Here is a 17,233-nt window from a genome sequence, read left to right on the forward strand (position 1 = left end):
CCATTTAAAGAGGACTATCAATGATCCTCCAGTTATAAATACAAGCTTATATATGTGTGTGTGTGTATATATATATATATATATATACATATATATACACATATATATGTATATATATATGTGTATATATACGTATATATACACATATATATGTATATATATATGTGTGTGTGTATAAATATATATATGTAAAAAGAATATTTGCTGTCCTATAGTTGATTTTGCTTTGTTTCATTTTCTTTTTTTATATTTATTTATTTTTTAATTTACATTCAAGTTAGTTAGCATATAGTGCAACAATGATTTCAGGAGTAGATTCCTTGATGCCCTTTACCCATTTAACCCACCCCCCCCCCACATCCCCTCCAGTAACCCTCTGTTTGTTCTCCATATTTAAGAGTCTCTTATGTTTTGTACCCCTCCCTGTTTTTATATTATTTTTGCTTCCCTTTCCTTATGTTCATCTGTTTTATATCTTAAAGTCCTCATATGAGTGAAGTCATATGATTTTTGTCTTTCTCTGACTAATTTCGCTTGCATTATTAATACCCTCTAGTTTCATCCATGCAGTTGCAAATGGCAAGATTTCATTCTTTTTGATTGCTGAGTAATACTCCATTGTATATATATACACCACATCTTCTTTATCCATTCATCCATCGATGGACATTTGGGCTCTTTCCAGCTTTGTAACATTTTCATGGGAATTCGAATTCAAATATCTGACCTATATTCCAATATTTTTGTCTTCTATGTTAATGAAGAAATTTTCCATGACACATTATGTTCATAATTTATTCTTGGATCCTTAAAATACATTTTTTTTAACCATCTGTGGATGAGTGCCTTGTTTATTTATATAATCTAAATGCATCCAATAATAATTAACGGTTTAACTTTTGATTCTTGTGGACCTTAACATTTGTAAACTGCATTTAACTCTGTTAGCAAAATATTATACTCTCTTTAGGCTATACATACTAATGGAGATTAAATTTTAAATCACCTAACAATAGAACTAAAGTAATTTATCTTTTGTTTCAAAATGTTATTGGTTCTTTGGGTCTTATTTATGAAGTGATTCTGGCTTTGCTGTGGATTTAACTTTTTTCCAGCCCTGGGATGAATTTAATGCTCCTTTTTTTTTTAAAATAAACTTATTGAAATTAGGCAAGTCAAAATATGCAAATATTTTCAGAATGCCTTATTTTATATAATTTTAAGAAGTAATTTCAAGCTGGAGCTTTCAACCCTAGCTGAGACCACTTAAGATTAAAAAAAAAAAAAAAAAGACTCATCTCAGTATCTTTGATTTAGAATTTTAGGCATATCTATGTTCAGTAATCTATGAATTAAAAGTTTCCTATCCAGTTTGAAGAGTTGAGAGCCATATCCAGAGTTGAGAGCCACTGATCTGAAATTAGGTTTTCTTATTGATCATAACATTCAAAATAATGGTTTAAGTAGAAACTTAATACTGTCCAACAGTGTAGCAACCAGAAACAAGCCAGGCGGAAATATTTTATCCAATACAGTATAGAACTAAGTCAACACCAAATCCTACTTCCAAGGTAGATCCTTTATCCTGCCACTTCTTGTCTCCACCATTGCTGTGTGCTTTTACTAGGGATGTTATAATTAGTTTATTCCTCACTCATCCACTGGGGTGATCTTTAAGTCACATTCCCGTGGCTGCACATGCACATCAACTCTGTTGCTCCTTTGGCTCAGATCTTGCCACATTGTCCTTCAGTGGAAGCATGCTTCTCTCTTAGGGCATTCACATTTGCTGTCCCTCTTATCTCACTGTTCCTCTTGTTCATTCAGGACTCCACTATTTCTTCACATAGGCTTTCCCTAAGTAAAGAGCTACTGATCCCCGCCCCCCTTGTCCTTTTACTCTGCTCTATTTGCTTTTTTTGTATTATATCTATATGTATTATATCTATAATATATAATATGTATCTATTCATTTTTCTTCTATTTTATTGTTCATCTTCCCCATTGGAGTGCAAATTTCTTGGAGATGGATACCATATCTGTTTTGTTCAGGGCTATGTTTACCGTTCTATCTCAAGATCTTGGGATCTTAGATAAGCCTGGCACATAGTAGCACTCAAATATAGGAATGAATATAATAATAGCTTGCTTTCCACTATTTTTTTCATAGTATTTATTAATTGTTGATTGGCCTAATTTGTTTTACAGTTATAAATTAGGTAATATACATTCATTTAAATACTTGACTGTTCAGCTCATTTAATAGCAAGTATTTGTTGACTCCTATATGTCCTGTGAAAGGGGAGCAGTGCACAAAAACATGGTCTAGACAAGGCATGGAGCCCATGGTTTGGTTTTTCCCTCCACTACATTGTCAACTCTACAAGGGCAAACCCCTTGTTTTGTTCAGTGCTATATCCTCAGTGGGTTTTCTGCCACATAATAAGCAATACGTTTTGAATAGGAGCACATAAGTGGAGGTCTTTGTCTGGGCTGAGGAAGTGACGCATAGACCGGGACCTATGAGTTGGAGATAACTAGGCTAAGAGAGAGAAACTCAGGCAGAAGAAGGGGCATGTGAGAAGACCCTGGAGGCAGGAAGGGTCTACCTTCAAGACGGGCTGAAAGGTGGAATTGATAGGATCTGGTAGTGTTTGGATGAGGGGAGTGTAGGGGATGACATTCAGTGATCTGACTCCAGTGAACAGGTTTCACTGTAATGGGGATGTAAGCAGCCTGGTGGAAAAGACCTGTGTCTAGTTTTGATCATGTGAAGTTGGGAACATCTGTGAGGCATCAGGTAGAGGTGTCATCTAGGCCATCTAGTCTGAGGGTCAGGACAGAGCTCACATAGGGAGAGGGTGTGGTGTGGGGGTGCTGAGGTGGCCTAGGCAGCCTGTGCAGCAGGAGGAGGGGAGAGGGCCTGAGGGAGAGCACTGCTGAAGCCAGGCTTGAGTGGAGAATTAGAGGAGCTGGCAAGGAGATGGGGAGGGGAGGACCCGCCGTGCTGCATCCCTCTGTCGTGCGGACACGTAGGAAGTAATTTGGTAAGAAGCAGTTTTTACAAAGGTTAAATATAAGCAAACTCCAAGAAGATGTAAGTTACTTGTAATTGCAAAAGAGATAACTATTGTTAATATTTTGGTACCTGAACTTCTAGCTTTTTATATTTAACGTATCCTGTATGTTATAAAATGCAATTATGCATTCCGGAGTTTTGTGACCTGTTTTGTCTCCTTTAATGTTTTGTGATTGTCTTTCTTATCACTATATATATGCTTCTGTAGCTTCTAGTTTTGAGGGCTCTTTGGTATTTCAGCAAATCAGTATATCATGATTTAGTTTAAAGATCTGTTGGAAACCTTTTACATTGTTTTTCATGTTTTTATTACTGTAAACATTCATGAAAGTAACTCTTATTGTAAGTCTATGATGATTTTCTGAGGACTAATGTCTGGAAGAAGTAGTAAAATAGAATGCAAGTTTTTACATTTTTTTGCTATGAATTGCCAAATTGTTCTCCAAAAGAGTTGTGCTAATTTATGAAAATTCTGTAGAGATTAGTTTTCTTTAAAGAAGCAATTATTTGCAATTAGATTTTCTAAAAGGACACATCTATTGATGTAAGATTTTAAAATTCAGTATGTGAACAGTAGTAACAAGGGTTCAAATAAAATTAACTGATTTTAGGTAGATTCCATCAGGGCTAAACATTCTCCAATTTCAAATGAATTGTGATGAGTGCTTAATTTCAATGTTTAGATGATATCGGTTATTGGGAAGTTGAAATTGTGGGGGTGAGGGAAGAAAGTCCAAAATCTTTCCTTTAACAATTCTACCAGATATTAGCATTTGGTTGAACCAGGCACTAAGAGGAGTCCGGGATCGCCATGGGAACTCAATTGAAAATGCTCATCTTCTCACTTTGTTTCATCGGCTCTGCAAACTCTTATTTTTTCGAATTCGTCCTATTTTTGTGTTTGATGGGGATGCTCCACTGTTGAAGAAACAGACTTTGGTAAGAGTCATCTGTTTTTTTTTTTTTTCTTTCTGCATTCCTAGAGAGAAAGAAAAGTTCGGGGCACCTGGGTGGCTCAGTCAGTTGGGTTCTGACTCTTGATTTCAGCTCAAGTCATGACCTTGCAGTTGTGGGATTGGGCCCTTGTGTTAGCCTAGAGCCTGCTTGGGGTCCTCTCTCTGCCCCTCCCTTACTTGTGCATGAACGCATGCTCGCTGTCTCTCAGAATAAATAAACATTTAAAAAAGTTCATGTATAATTTTAATTTTCTCTTTATTTTTTATTAAAAGAATTTTTTTTAAATGTTTACTTTTGAGAGACAGAGCATGAGCAGGGTAGGGGCAGAGAGAGAGAGGGAGACACAGAATCTGAAGCAGGCTCCAGGCTCTGAGCTGTCAGCACAGAGCCTGATGTGGGGCTCAAACTCATGAGCCATGAGATCATGACCTGAGCTGAAGTTGGAGGCTTAAGTGACTGAGCCACCCAGGCTTCCCAACCCTTTTTCTTTTCAAAAAGGATTATTTGTGAGAGTACCTCCTGGGTGCAATGCTAAAATTCAACTTTAAAAAAAATTTTTTTTTTTCAACGTTTATTTATTTTTGGGAAAGAGAGAGACAGAGCATGAACGGGGGAGGGGCAGAGAGAGAGGGAGACACAGAATCGGAAACAGGCTCCAGGCTCTGAGCCATCAGCCCAGAGCCTGATGCGGGGCTCGAACTCACGGACCGCGAGATCGTGACTTGGCTGAAGTCGGACGCTTAACTAACTGCGCCACCCAGGCGCCCCTAAAATTCAACTTTTAATAAAACTACTAAAATTCTTACACTTGGGATTTTTCCTTCTAGAGTATCTTTGTAGCTGTTCTATGCATGTTTCAGCTATGCTGCTGAGCACTACAGAGAACCTGTTGGGGAAATGCTCTGAATCTGAGATTGTGGGTCCCCAGTGTTTAAACACTGATGGGATGTTAGGAATAGGTGATTTTGTGTGGTGCCAGGTGTGATTAAAGTGGATTATCGAGGAAGGAAATTAGCCAGGATATAAAACAATTATAATGAGTTCCTTCCTTCCTTCCTTCCTTCCTTCCTTCCTTCCTTCCTTCCTTCCTTCCTTCCACAAGAATGGGGAAGGGGAAGAGAGAGACAGAGAGAGAATCCCAAGCACACTCTGTGTTGTCAGTGCAGAGCCTGACTCTGGGCTTGATCCCAAAAACTGTGAAATCATGACCTGAGCCTAACTCAAGAGTTGGATGCTCAACTGACTGAGCCACCCAGGCGCCCCAGGAGTTTCTTTATTCTGAAAGTAGTTTCAAACAATGTTGGAACAAAGGTGTGAACTTTGGAGTAATTGTGTATGCCCCAAATGATAGCACCCATTTGGACATAGGACTTTTATGTGTTGAAAATTTCAGCTCATCACTTCATAATTACATTGGACTGGCATTGTCTAAGTAAGTGAGAATATAAGATAAAAGTAAGGATCTGCAGTAGCTTGGGGATATTTGTTCCCTGAGTAAAAGGTGTAGATTCGCATGTTGCAGTTTTAAATTATCCAGGATACACTGTATCAGGCATTCCTTGGAAGGATTAGACAGGAAAGAACTCCAGAATTTATCTAAAGTAAACAACATCTCCCCAATTCCCCTGCCCCATGATTAAAGGTGTTAGCTAACACTACTGTAGTAATCATTTTGTAATATATGTGTATCAAATCAACACATTGTACACCTTACACTTCCACAGTGTTATATCTTAATTTAGAAGGGAAGAGAATGTTTTGTGTTTCTTCCTTATATTCCACCGTAAGCATGGAGACTATTCTGTTTTTTCCTACTTGGACATTACTTACAAGATACTTCTCTATAATTTAGGATTTCTTATGATATAATCTTGGATGTTGAGGGCCGGGGTGGCATCTGAGTAATGTTATTTTATAAAGGCCAATAGCAGAAATTGGTTTTGGCATAACAGTGATTTTTACAGAATACATTAGTTAATTGATATAATCTTTTGGAGAAGCATTTACTTAACTATATTGTTAAGTTTTAGGCTTCTGGGGACATTAAAGGATATTTAAAAGAAACTGAAAATAAATTAATCATTTCCCAAATACTATATACTAGTTAGTTCTTTCAGTAATCGCTAGATGGAAACTCGGTGTGCTTTACATATCAGAGACCTGAACATTTTCACTGATAAACAACACTTTGGAGGAAATACTAAAGCATCCATAGTCTGAAAGCTCAGACAAACCCACATTCTATAGAAAAAAATTAGAGAAATATTTTTAATATACTAATACCCTGAAATAGAATCCTCTACCCTTTCTTTTCACAGGCTAAGAGAAGGCAGAGAAAGGATTTGGCAACCAGTGATTCCAAAAAAACTACAGAGAAGCTTTTGAAAACATTTTTGAAAAGACAAGCTATCAAAACTGCCTTAAAAAGCAAAAGGCAAGAGGCAAATTGCATTAATTTTAAAGACTTAAAACTTTTAATTTTTTGTTGGGTTAATGCTGTCCCTAACCTTAACTCAGCAGATAATAGGTGGTAACATGAGAGGGGTAAGTGGGGTGTCCATTTGACCTGGTAATTTGAAGTTGTGAAAATTCTCTGGTGGGTGTCAGCTTTGATAAGGAGAGAGAACAGCTGTAATGATGCATCGCATGCACTTTGTACTTGTATGAGGCATGTGTCCATGCCTGTAGCCGAGGCCCTGGCTGAGGTGCTGGGGAGCCGCCCTCTTTCTCTCCAGGCCGTGCTTACTTCCCACCACAGTGGCCTGGGCAGCCAGGTCAGCAGCGAGAAACCTGTTGCCCTGTGTCTCCCCTCTTCTCACCTCCTCAGCAGGGCTTGTGTCGTCAAAATCCTGACTTAACATCCTAAATCCCGTTACCTGTGTCGAAGTCTGTGTGTGTTTTTCAGAGATGAAGCGCTCCCCAGTCTTACTCAAGTTCAAAGAGATGACCTCTATGCTTTGCCACCTTTACAGAAGGAGGAAAAAAACAGGTAAATGTTTAACTCTTTACAAATAGTAATTGTCTGTGTATTTAGACAAATTTAAATCTTTGGGTTTTATCTGCATGATGAGGCATGTGGGAATGAATGCAACTGAAAATGCATTCTCTGTCCCTTTTAGAATGTTTTTCATTTTTCATTGTAACTTGTATTTATGTTTTGGTTTGTGCTGATTGTTCTCTTCTTTCTGCAGACCCCGTGTTAGCACTGTTGATGTTTCATTCGTACACATGTTTCATCCCCTTTGCATGCACTTGCTGTCTCTACCTGTTTCTCAGCCCGTGTCTTCTGTCTCCTACCACCGTGCTTAGAGACCACACGCAGCGTCCTCCTCGCTAAATCCAGTAGACGCTTTGCAGGCCTCAGCTGACCGCACTTATCAGCCGTGTGTGACACGGTGCCCGTGCTGTCCAGCTACCTGGGAACCTTTCTGGCCACTCTTTCTCACGCCCCTCTTCCTCTGGCACTTCCTCTTGCTCACTGCTAATTGTCGCAGCTTCTGTGGTTGGAGTGTGCCTCTGCCCCTACCTGCCCCCATGCCTTTCCCAGGGGTTCCTGAGACCCCAAGTAGCTTTTGAATCAGGCCATTTCTGTTTATCTTCATCACTGCCACCATCGTCCTTTCTTGCAATTACCGTAGTGGCTTCTACACTTCTTTCTCTGTCTTTGTCTTTGGTTGGTCTTACCCTTGGCTGGAACTCCTACCCACCATGCTCAATCTCTTCTTTATAGTGTAGAATCTGTTAAAACCCAAATCTGATAATGTCATTGTGTAGCCTAAAACACTTCCTAGCTTCTCATTTCTTGAGGATAAATTCCAGCCCCTTAATCACATGCTTCTCATCCTCACCACCCGCTGTTTTTATACCGTGTACAGGCAGGCTTTCTTTCCCTTGTTTCCAGATGTTTATAGAACTTCGGTTTCTGCCTGGAATACTTCTCTGCATGAATGTTCCTCATGCCCTACAACTAGACTTCTCACTTACTTGGGGCTCAGGGCAAGCAGTGTAATTGCCAGATTCCAGAATGCTTTTAGGACTCCCCAGATTGGAGAGAGGTGACTCTCCTTATTACTCTTCTCTTGTGGTGGAAGTTACTAGATCATACTGTAATTGCTCACTCACACGTGTCCCCTCCAGACTGTGGGAACAAGGGCAACCCATGTCTTGCCATCTTACTCACCCTTGTAGCCCCTGTAGCTAGCAGCCCCTTGCCTCAAGCAGTATTTTCATAAGTCATTATATCATAGATACTGTAAACGTATGCTTGGCTTTCAGTTCAGAAGAAGAAGACGAAAAAGAATGGCAAGAAAGAATGAGTCAGAAACAAGCATTACAGGTACATACGTAATTTTTGAATTCAGAATATGTTCTACCATTTGAAATGAATGACACAAAAATGAATAATGAGGTGGCGTGAATTTATGAAAGTTCCTGAAAAACAGACGCCTTCTTTACTGTGCATGTGTGTATAAGTGTGCACGTGTGAATATATGTATGAGTACACATGCACCCACGCACATTTATGTGGAGTTGGTTGGCCATTATGTATATCCAGATATCCAAAATAAGCCATCTTTCCTTTACAACCAACCAACCGACCAACCGACCAACCCACCAACAAATAGTAATGCATACCTGTGTAAAAATATAGAAAAGGTAGCAACCATAAATGACTTCAGGTAATTCGGTATATGTTAGTTCATTCTCCCTCCCTCCTCATTTCGGTTGAGTACCTGTGTGTGTCTGGGTACATCTGTATGTGATCTGTATGTGACAGGTATACATGTACGCATACATGTGTAACCACATCTGTGCTTAGGTTCCATTCGCCCATTGCCGTGTGACTGGGTGACGTGGAAATGGTTGTTTGTGTGTCGTCTTCTCTGCCCGTTCCGGGGGTTGGTGAGCTCAGCGAGGCGGTGCTGTCTGCATGACTGCCGGGTAGATGTAGACGGACTGTAGCTGGGGCTGGAGCCCTCTCTAGGGCTTCCTCACTGCATGTCTGTCGGTTGATGCTGTCAGTCAGAACACCTGCCTGGGGCCTCTTCGTGTGGCCTGAGCTCGTTCACAGCGTGGCACTGTGTTCCAGGGGCAGGCATCCCAAGACCCAGTGCCTGGCAGGGCCCTGTGCCTTTTCTGGCCGGCTTCAGAAGTCGTGCAGTCTCCCCTCCTGCACGTCTTGTCTGTGAGAAGCTGGTCAGTCAGGCCGCCCCCTATTTAAGGGGAGGGATTACATGAAAAGAGGGATCAGAGAATGTGTGGTCATGTTCTAAAACCATGACCACACACGTTATAATGGATGACATTTTTATGAATTGTGTATGTCTATACATATGAATTTTATGAATTGTATATGTCTGTACAAGTTTTTAAGATTTTTTTCAAGTTTCTTGAATAGTGGGTAACATTCTTTGATTCCCAACTTAACTGGTCTTTTATGTTCCTCTTGTTTTGGTACATCTGGAAAAAGACCTTTGAGCTAAAACCTCAGGCTCAGGATCCCTCAACTTGTAGACGTTCTGCATTATTAATGTAGTGAAAGATAGCAGTCTTGGTGAAGACATGAGCACTGTGGTCAGAAAGTCCTGCATTTAAGTGTGGGCCCTTCTGTTCACTAGCTGTGTGATCTTAGACATAGTAACTTCTCCAAGGCTGGCTGGCTGGCTGGCTTGCTTTTCTTTCTTTTTTTGTAGAAGAAAAATAATAATGATGCTTCTTCAGAGGGCTGCTGGGAACATTACTGAGGGAAAAGCATGGGTGTTGTGAGCATGACTGGCCTGTCCTCAGTGCTGGCTGCTTTGGACATACACATACACCATGCCTACATGCAGGAAAGCTAACTGTATTATTTTATTTTCTTTATAGAAGAGTTTTAAAGCACTTTTGGTAATTAGTTAAAATTTAGAAAAGTTTTATACTTTTTCATGTCTGTGAATTTTTCACTTTTTATTTCACTTTTGATCATAGGTTAAGACCAAAGCAAAACTAATCTAATTAAGGGAGTTACAAATAATGTTTAAATATCAAAGGCTCATCCCTGCCTTAGGGCCTTTGTACTTGCTGTTCCTGCAGCCTGGGATGTCCTGATCAGGCTTGGTGGTGTCTTTCAAGTCCCTGCTCACAGGTCGTTTTTTAATGAGGTCTTTTCTGTCTACCAGTAAATGTTTTTTCTCTTCCTGTTCTCCTAATCAACTCTCTTAATCAGATTAACCTGCTTTAGTGTCTTGTTCATTCACTTATTTATTTATTTCATTATTATGTCTTTAGTTCACTCCTAAGAGTAGGGACTTTATCTGGCATGAGCTGCATAATACCCTAGCACCCAGAACAGTGTCTGGTACATTAGGGGTGTCTGGTAAGTATTTTTTCTGCTGGATGAATCTGTGAGTGAATGGCTGTATTCCTTAATCTGTCTATTCACTGGTACCTAGTGCAGATTATGTACAACTATGTTTAGTCTGTTGTAGATTATGTAGAACTATGTTTGTAAGTGCAATAAATATCTCTCAGGATAAATAGAATTAAGTGTATGAAATGTAAATTTCACGGTGTTATGTTTTACTCTTTATAGGAAGAGTTCTTTCATAATCCTCATGCGATAGATATTGAATCTGAAGACTTCAGCAGCTTGCCTCTTGAAATAAAGCATGAAATCTTGACTGATATGAAAGAATTTACCAAGCGAAGAAGAACATTATTTGAAGCAATGCCAGAGGTGAAATATACAACAGCATATCCATGCTTACGATTAAGAACTTCAGCAAGATTTTTCATTAGAAAAAAGTGGAAATTGATAAGCATTACTTATATAATATCTGCTTCTAGTAAACAGCATTTGTGTCTCCGAGATCCTAGGAAGCATCATATGTTTATAAGTTTGAACTTAGACACACTTCTTCAAAGAAGCCTTTTGACTTACCGTTTAAGACCAAGTCTTGCCTCCTGCTCTGTCTTCTCGTAACACCCTGTAATGTTTCTTTCTGGTTCTGAGCATTCACTTGTGCCTGTCATGCTCACTTCTGTAATTTCAGCACCTATGTTGGTATCTTTCACATAATAAGTGTTCAGTAGTGGTTCAGTCCGTAGCTTGGAGCATCTGTGCTGGCTCTACAGCCACAGAAACCTGGAGCAGGTGGTGTGCGTAGTTGGGGTCAAGCTTGTCTCCTGGTCATGCTACACCAGAAGTTACTACTGCCTTTAGTGGGCAAATGAGCTTTGTTTCCCTTTCTACTGCTACTACCTATGATTTCTCACATCATTCTCTAACTCACTGGAGGACAGTGCTGCATTTTGCAGCAGCATTATTCCTGATGAATGGATGTAGCATTTTTTTTTCTACAGACTTTTGAACATTTCTTAAATTGATACCAAAAATATGCAAAAGGCAGACAGGCGCTCTTTCTTTCCCTATCACTTCTTTGTTTTTCCACAAAGTATGTGAACATAGGAAAATATGAAGGTACACAGAAATGATATACAAAGGTTAGGAGTAAATTTGTTTTCATTTCAGGGGAAAAATCCAGGCTCAGTCTGTGTATCAAGTACTTTATTTCTTAAGTGTGAAAAGATCTCTGGCTGGCCTTTGAGGAGATACAGTTTGGGTTATGTAAACAACGGTGGGAAGACATGGGAAGAAGGGAGACAGTCCCTAATGATTTTCTCCCCTTTGTTCTCTTCCTGCCACCATGGAGCTTGGGGTCTGTAGATGGGAGGGTAGTGTGGCTCAGCTGCCCATTGAATCTGTGCTTCTGATAGCAAAAGGAAGTGCTAGGTCAGCCAGGTGGGACCTTTGTATAATCTGTACGTTGGGCAAATGCAATATTGGTAATAGTAATGATGGTAAATAATAACATAATAGTAATAGAAGCAATATAAAGTTGGGAACCTGTTTTTGATCCCGTATCTACCACTTACTAGCCTTGCAACTCTAGGGAGGTTAGTTAACATGTTTGTCTCAGCTTCTTCATCTGTAAATGGAGATAATAGCATGTGTCTCGTGGGGTGGTTGGAAATAATATGGGATGACACGTAAAAGCTCTCAGAAGAATGCCTTCCCAGGAAATGCTTTATGAATGTTAACTTATCATTAATAACTGTGGCTGTTGTGATTTATTTGGTGTCTTTTATAGGTCAGGGACCATGCTAGGCACCTTACTTGCATTCTGGAAGGTTGCCTATCTATTAAGCCGTAATCAAAATGTCACAGTGCCTGGCATGTATTACATGTTCAATAAATGTTTTTTGAGTAAATCATTAAGTCATAAACAGTATCCATGATTTCTTTTGCCCAGTTCTTTCTGTTTTAAAGATTATTTTTTAATAAGGCAGTTATAGTTTTTTGCTAGTATTCAAATTTTACTTTTATAATACAAAAATATCACCAATGGGAAAAATCAATTGCTCTTTGTCCCCTTTTGGGGAAAGGGATGGAAATGTAGGAATATTATCTGTATTTAATACAAAAGAATCGTTATATTTATTTATTTTCTTTTAGGAGTCTAATGACTTTTCACAGTACCAGCTCAAAGGCTTGCTTAAAAAAAACTATCTAAACCAACACATAGAAAATGTCCAAAGGGAAATGAATCAGCAACAGTCCGGACAAATCCAAAGACAATATGAAGAGGAAGGGGGCTTTTTGAAGGAGGTAGAGTCGAGGAGAGTGGTCTCTGAAGACACTTCACATTACATCTTGATAAGAGGTATCAGGCACCATCACTTACCTGATGGTTGGAAACCAAAAATCTATCGTGTTTCTGAATTCTATGAACTATTCTCTACTTGTGCAGTAATAAATGTATGTAGTTGTTAATGGATTACCTACTATTGTACCAACCCTCTTTATTTTTATTCTTGTAATTTACTGCTTTAACATTTAATTCCAGTAATAGCGATCCAGCAGTTCTATACGTTATTCAGTGTTCATGTACCAGCCCACTTTAAAATTAATAAATTAACTCAGTGCTGGTTAAATGAAAAATTGTAACTTCATTTATGAGAAGCAGCGTTGTTTTATTCATCATACTAGAGGTATAGTGTCTTACTGTAAAACTACGTAATGAGAAATGTTTTAATTCTTCCTCAGGTATTCAAGCTAAGAAAGCTGCAGGGGTGGGTTCAGAGGCTCTTCCTTCTTCCAGTGAAGTGCAGAGCAAGTCTTTTGACGTGAAGTCCTCTCCATGTGGAAAACTAAAGCCACAGGAAGAGCCTGCCACCACCCCTCCTCCTCCAAGAACGTCCCTGGCTGTGCAAGCTGCCGTGCTGGGGGGCAGCTCGGAGGAGGAGTGGGAGAACGAGGGCCGAAGGCAGTCTGACGGGGAGAACGTACCCGTGTCACCGCTCACTCTCTTAGCTATTCAGAAGGCTCTTGACGACGACGATGAAGACATGGAAATGCGCGCAGGAAACGATGTGCAGACGGGAGCGTCAGGAGTGAAAAAGCCGCCCGAGGAGGGTTCTGATGAGGAAACTGATGAAGGCCTTAAGAGAGTTGATGGAAAAGGAATGCTGTTGCCAGCAGGACCCCACCTGGCCTGTGTGAACTCTGCACAGGAGTGCGACACCAGCCTTGACAGTAGCCAGAGGCCGGCAGACTCGGCTCATGTGTCACAGCCCGTCAGCGAATCTCGTGTTCCAGAAGAAGAAATGTCACCGAGGTTCACTGTGGCGAACACAGCCTTTCAGACAAGTGATGAGGCCGCAGTTAAGGGTAGAAAAGATCCAGTTCCTTCAGAAAGCACAGTGAAGAGACACAGCGATGCACCCGGACTCCAGAGTGGAGGAGAAGGGACTCCGACACCTCCAACAAGTTCGAGTTCTGTATCGAGGGATGAAACATATGCCAAAGTGTCTGAGTTGCAGCCAGACCTTTGTCCATCGGGCAGAAAATATGTTTCCTCTGTTCTTTCAAGTGAGGATGAAGCAGAATGTGAAAAAAGTCCTCTTTCTAAAATCACTGGCACTGTCATTTTGAACGAAACGAGTAATACACAAATTGTCCCTTCAGAGGCAAAAAGGAACTTGGAAGATGCGGGATTGTTTGATGCTAAAGAGAATGAGAATTTCCTGAAAACCGTCCAAGAATCTGCAGCCAAGAACCCAGTGGAATCTGCAGACCAGGACTTCATTTCAGTTCCAAAGTCCACGGAGCCAATGGAAATCGACTCTGAAGAAAGTGAATCTGACGGTAGGTGCTTGTGCTGTTTCAGAGATTCGGAACTGCAGGGTTTCTCATCCGCAGGAGCCGAGGGATCCTTTAGTGTAGTCTCGCTCCTGCTTTGTTCTGGTGATGAACTAGGGACCCAGAAAGGTGAAATGACTTTGCCAAGGACACAAAGTTGGTTCTTTCTGTTGTTGTTTTTAAAAGGAGGGAGTTCCCTGCTCACGCTCTGTCTCTCTCTCTCTCTGTCTTTCTCTCTCTCTCAAAAATAAATAAACATTAAAAAAAAATTAAAGGGAGACCTGGGGTCCCAGTTGGTTAAGAGTTCGACTTCGGCTCAGGTCATGATCTTATGTTTCGTGGGTTTGAGCCCTGCATTGAGCTCTGTGCTGACAGCTGGGAGCCTGGAGCCTGCTTTGGATTCTGTGTCTTCTATTCTTTCTCTGCCCCATCCCCTTGTACTCTTGTCTGTCTGTCTGTCTCTCTCAAAAATAAATAAAAAACATTAAAAAATTAAAAAAATTAAAATATAAAAGGAGGGAGTACCTTAGTTGGAAAAGGTAAAGGTGAGTCTTTTAGTTTTTTATAACTTCTTGTTTTGAAATAATAACACACTTAATAAAATTGAAAGACATTACAAAACATCTTAGTTCCTTTACCCAGTACCTCAGTGGCTAGCATTTTACCACATTTGCTTTATCATATCTCTTTGTCTGTATACATTTATATGTACATAGACTTCTATATGGCTATCCTCATTTTTTTAAAATGTTTATTTTTCAGAGAGAGAGAGAGAGAGAGCGTGCACAAGGAAGGGAGGGGCAGAGTGAGAGAGGGAGACACAGAATCTGAAGCAGGCTCCAGGCTCTGCACTGTCAGTGCACAGCCAGACATGGGGCTTGAACCCATGAATCATGAGATCATGACCTCAGCTGAAGTCGGACGCTTAACTGACTGAGTCACCCAGGTGCCCCATATATGGCCGATCCTCATTATTCACAGGTTTTTATTTGTGAAGTTGCCTACTTACTAAAATTTATTTGTAATGCAGAATCAATACTTATCAGTAGTGTCTTTGTGGTCATTCCTGGACTTGAATACAGTGGCTAAAAGTTAGAATTGCCATTCCGTTCCCAGTTGAGGTTGAACAAGATGTCACTGTGCCTTCTTATTTCAGCTGTCCTACAGAGGTGACCAGAGTGTGAATATGGAAGGGAGCAGGGAAGTGTAGACCAAAAGCTCTGGCTCAGGGTCTAGTTGGATGGGGTTTGAATCCCAGTTTTGGCACCTGTTAGTGGGGCAGCCTCAGGCAAGTCTCTTAACACTCCTAAACTTCATTTCCTCTTTTGTAAGATAAAGAAAACAGAATTTACCAAGATAGGTTGTTATTAGGATTTGAGATTATAAATATATTTACTCTGTGAACAATGACTATTCATGGATTAGGAGTTTGCAGTGACTTTATCGAACATACTGCAATGAATAGCGAGAATTGACTCCACACACACACAAGGTCACTTTTTTCCTGGTGTCTGCTGAGTTTCATTCTAAAGATACTGTTTCTTCCTTGTAATTAGTATTTTATGGAAAGGAATTTTTGAGGCTGTGTAAATATGCTGTTTCTGAACAAACCTTTACCACCTGTTTTAGCATTCGTTGATGATTTTTGCCTAAATGATTACTATCATGTTGCCAAATGGTAGGGTTTTTTTTTTTTTTTTTTTGAAAGAGAGAAAGAGTGCGTGAGTGTGCCATCCAGGAAGGGGCAGAGAGAGCGAGAGAGAACCTTGAGCAGGCTCAATGGCCAGCTCAGAGCCTGCTGTGGGCTCGATCTTGCAACTGAGATCGTGACCTGAGCCGAAATCAAGAGCTGGGTGACCAACCGACTGAGCGACCCAAGGCTTCTTGCCAAATGATAGTGTTTTAGTTCATTGTTCCTTATGTATTTTTTGGTTTACATCCTTCTGTAAGGAAGATTCCCCCCTTTCCCCATTTACTATTTTTTTATATCAATGTGGACCCAAGAATTCTTACTTTATTATGATTATTGTGATTTATGATGCTGTTGTACTTTATTTCTGGAATTGTCCCAGCTTTGGCCAGTGTGGGCCCCTTTAGGCTGGCTCCTGTGACTTTGGACAATTCCCCATTATATTTTGAGCATTTCTTTACTTTCTGGTCAAGACATTCCAGATTTCTTTTCTACTTATCCTGCCCTGTCCTGTCCCTGGGTCCAAGCAGTTCACCAAAGAGCCCTCGTCCTTGTAATGAAGCATGATGTTTGGAAACCAAGGTCTGGACACTGAGTGTGTTCACTGTTACTGGGGTGTCATTGCTTCAGGCCCTCTCAGGGACAAAGCCAGGAAATATATTTATGTATACACACAAACTTGCACACACCCATCTATATTTATTTCTCTACAAATAAGTATGAATTACACATGTACAAATCTGTAAGTTCATACTGGTATCTGCAGTCCAATCCAATATTACAGATTTCATATTAGCTTCCATCTTTGTTCTAATTTCTTTTCCAAACAGTGAAAAACCTGACTCCTATTGTCCTTAATACATTAACTAATTGCTTGTTCTCTCTCAGTTTGTAACCATCTGATCCCATTGGTGTCCTCCTTGGTCCTGGCTGTCTTCTTGGCTCCAGTCCCCACTCTGGGATCTCCAGCCCACTCTGTCCTGATTGCATCCTGAAATCCAGCCTCCTCCACCTGAAGGGAAGGAAGGGAATCAATTTTTTTCACAGAAAGGAAAAGACACAAGAGAGGAGGGAAGGCAAGTGTAAGAGAAGAGCTATTTCCCCTGAGTACTTATCCAGGATTCTTTCCGCTAAGTCACAGCTTCATTCTTTGCTATGTTCTAGTGAAGTAGCATGAAAACATATTTAACAACCTACATGATTGTTTACATCTCTGATTATTCCCTTTTGTGAACTTTAAAACAATATTAGTTAACTTAGCATATTTGCATAAAGCTTATATGCAAATCTTTGAAAGCTTGGTTCCTAACTTCAAAGGCAGTGCCAG

At 40.2% G+C, this 17,233-nt stretch overlaps 1 protein-coding gene across 2 annotated transcripts in view; it reads left to right on the forward strand.

Moving 5' to 3' along the window:
• LOC101085685 (basic immunoglobulin-like variable motif-containing protein) overlaps positions 1-17,233 on the forward strand; it is a 77,783-nt gene that overhangs the window by 47,641 nt on the left and 12,909 nt on the right. For both annotated transcript variants that reach the window (XM_023253054.2, XM_011280813.4), the window contains 7 exons: positions 3,843-4,018; positions 6,355-6,470; positions 6,942-7,025; positions 8,312-8,372; positions 10,608-10,751; positions 12,531-12,738; positions 13,122-14,222. In XM_023253054.2, coding sequence (XP_023108822.2) covers positions 3,843-4,018; positions 6,355-6,470; positions 6,942-7,025; positions 8,312-8,372; positions 10,608-10,751; positions 12,531-12,738; positions 13,122-14,222 — 1,890 coding nt within the window. The remainder of the gene's footprint in view (positions 1-3,842; positions 4,019-6,354; positions 6,471-6,941; positions 7,026-8,311; positions 8,373-10,607; positions 10,752-12,530; positions 12,739-13,121; positions 14,223-17,233) is intronic.

This window comes from Felis catus, chromosome A1 (assembly GCF_018350175.1).
Source record: "Felis catus isolate Fca126 chromosome A1, F.catus_Fca126_mat1.0, whole genome shotgun sequence".
Lineage (NCBI taxonomy): Eukaryota > Metazoa > Chordata > Mammalia > Carnivora > Felidae > Felis > Felis catus.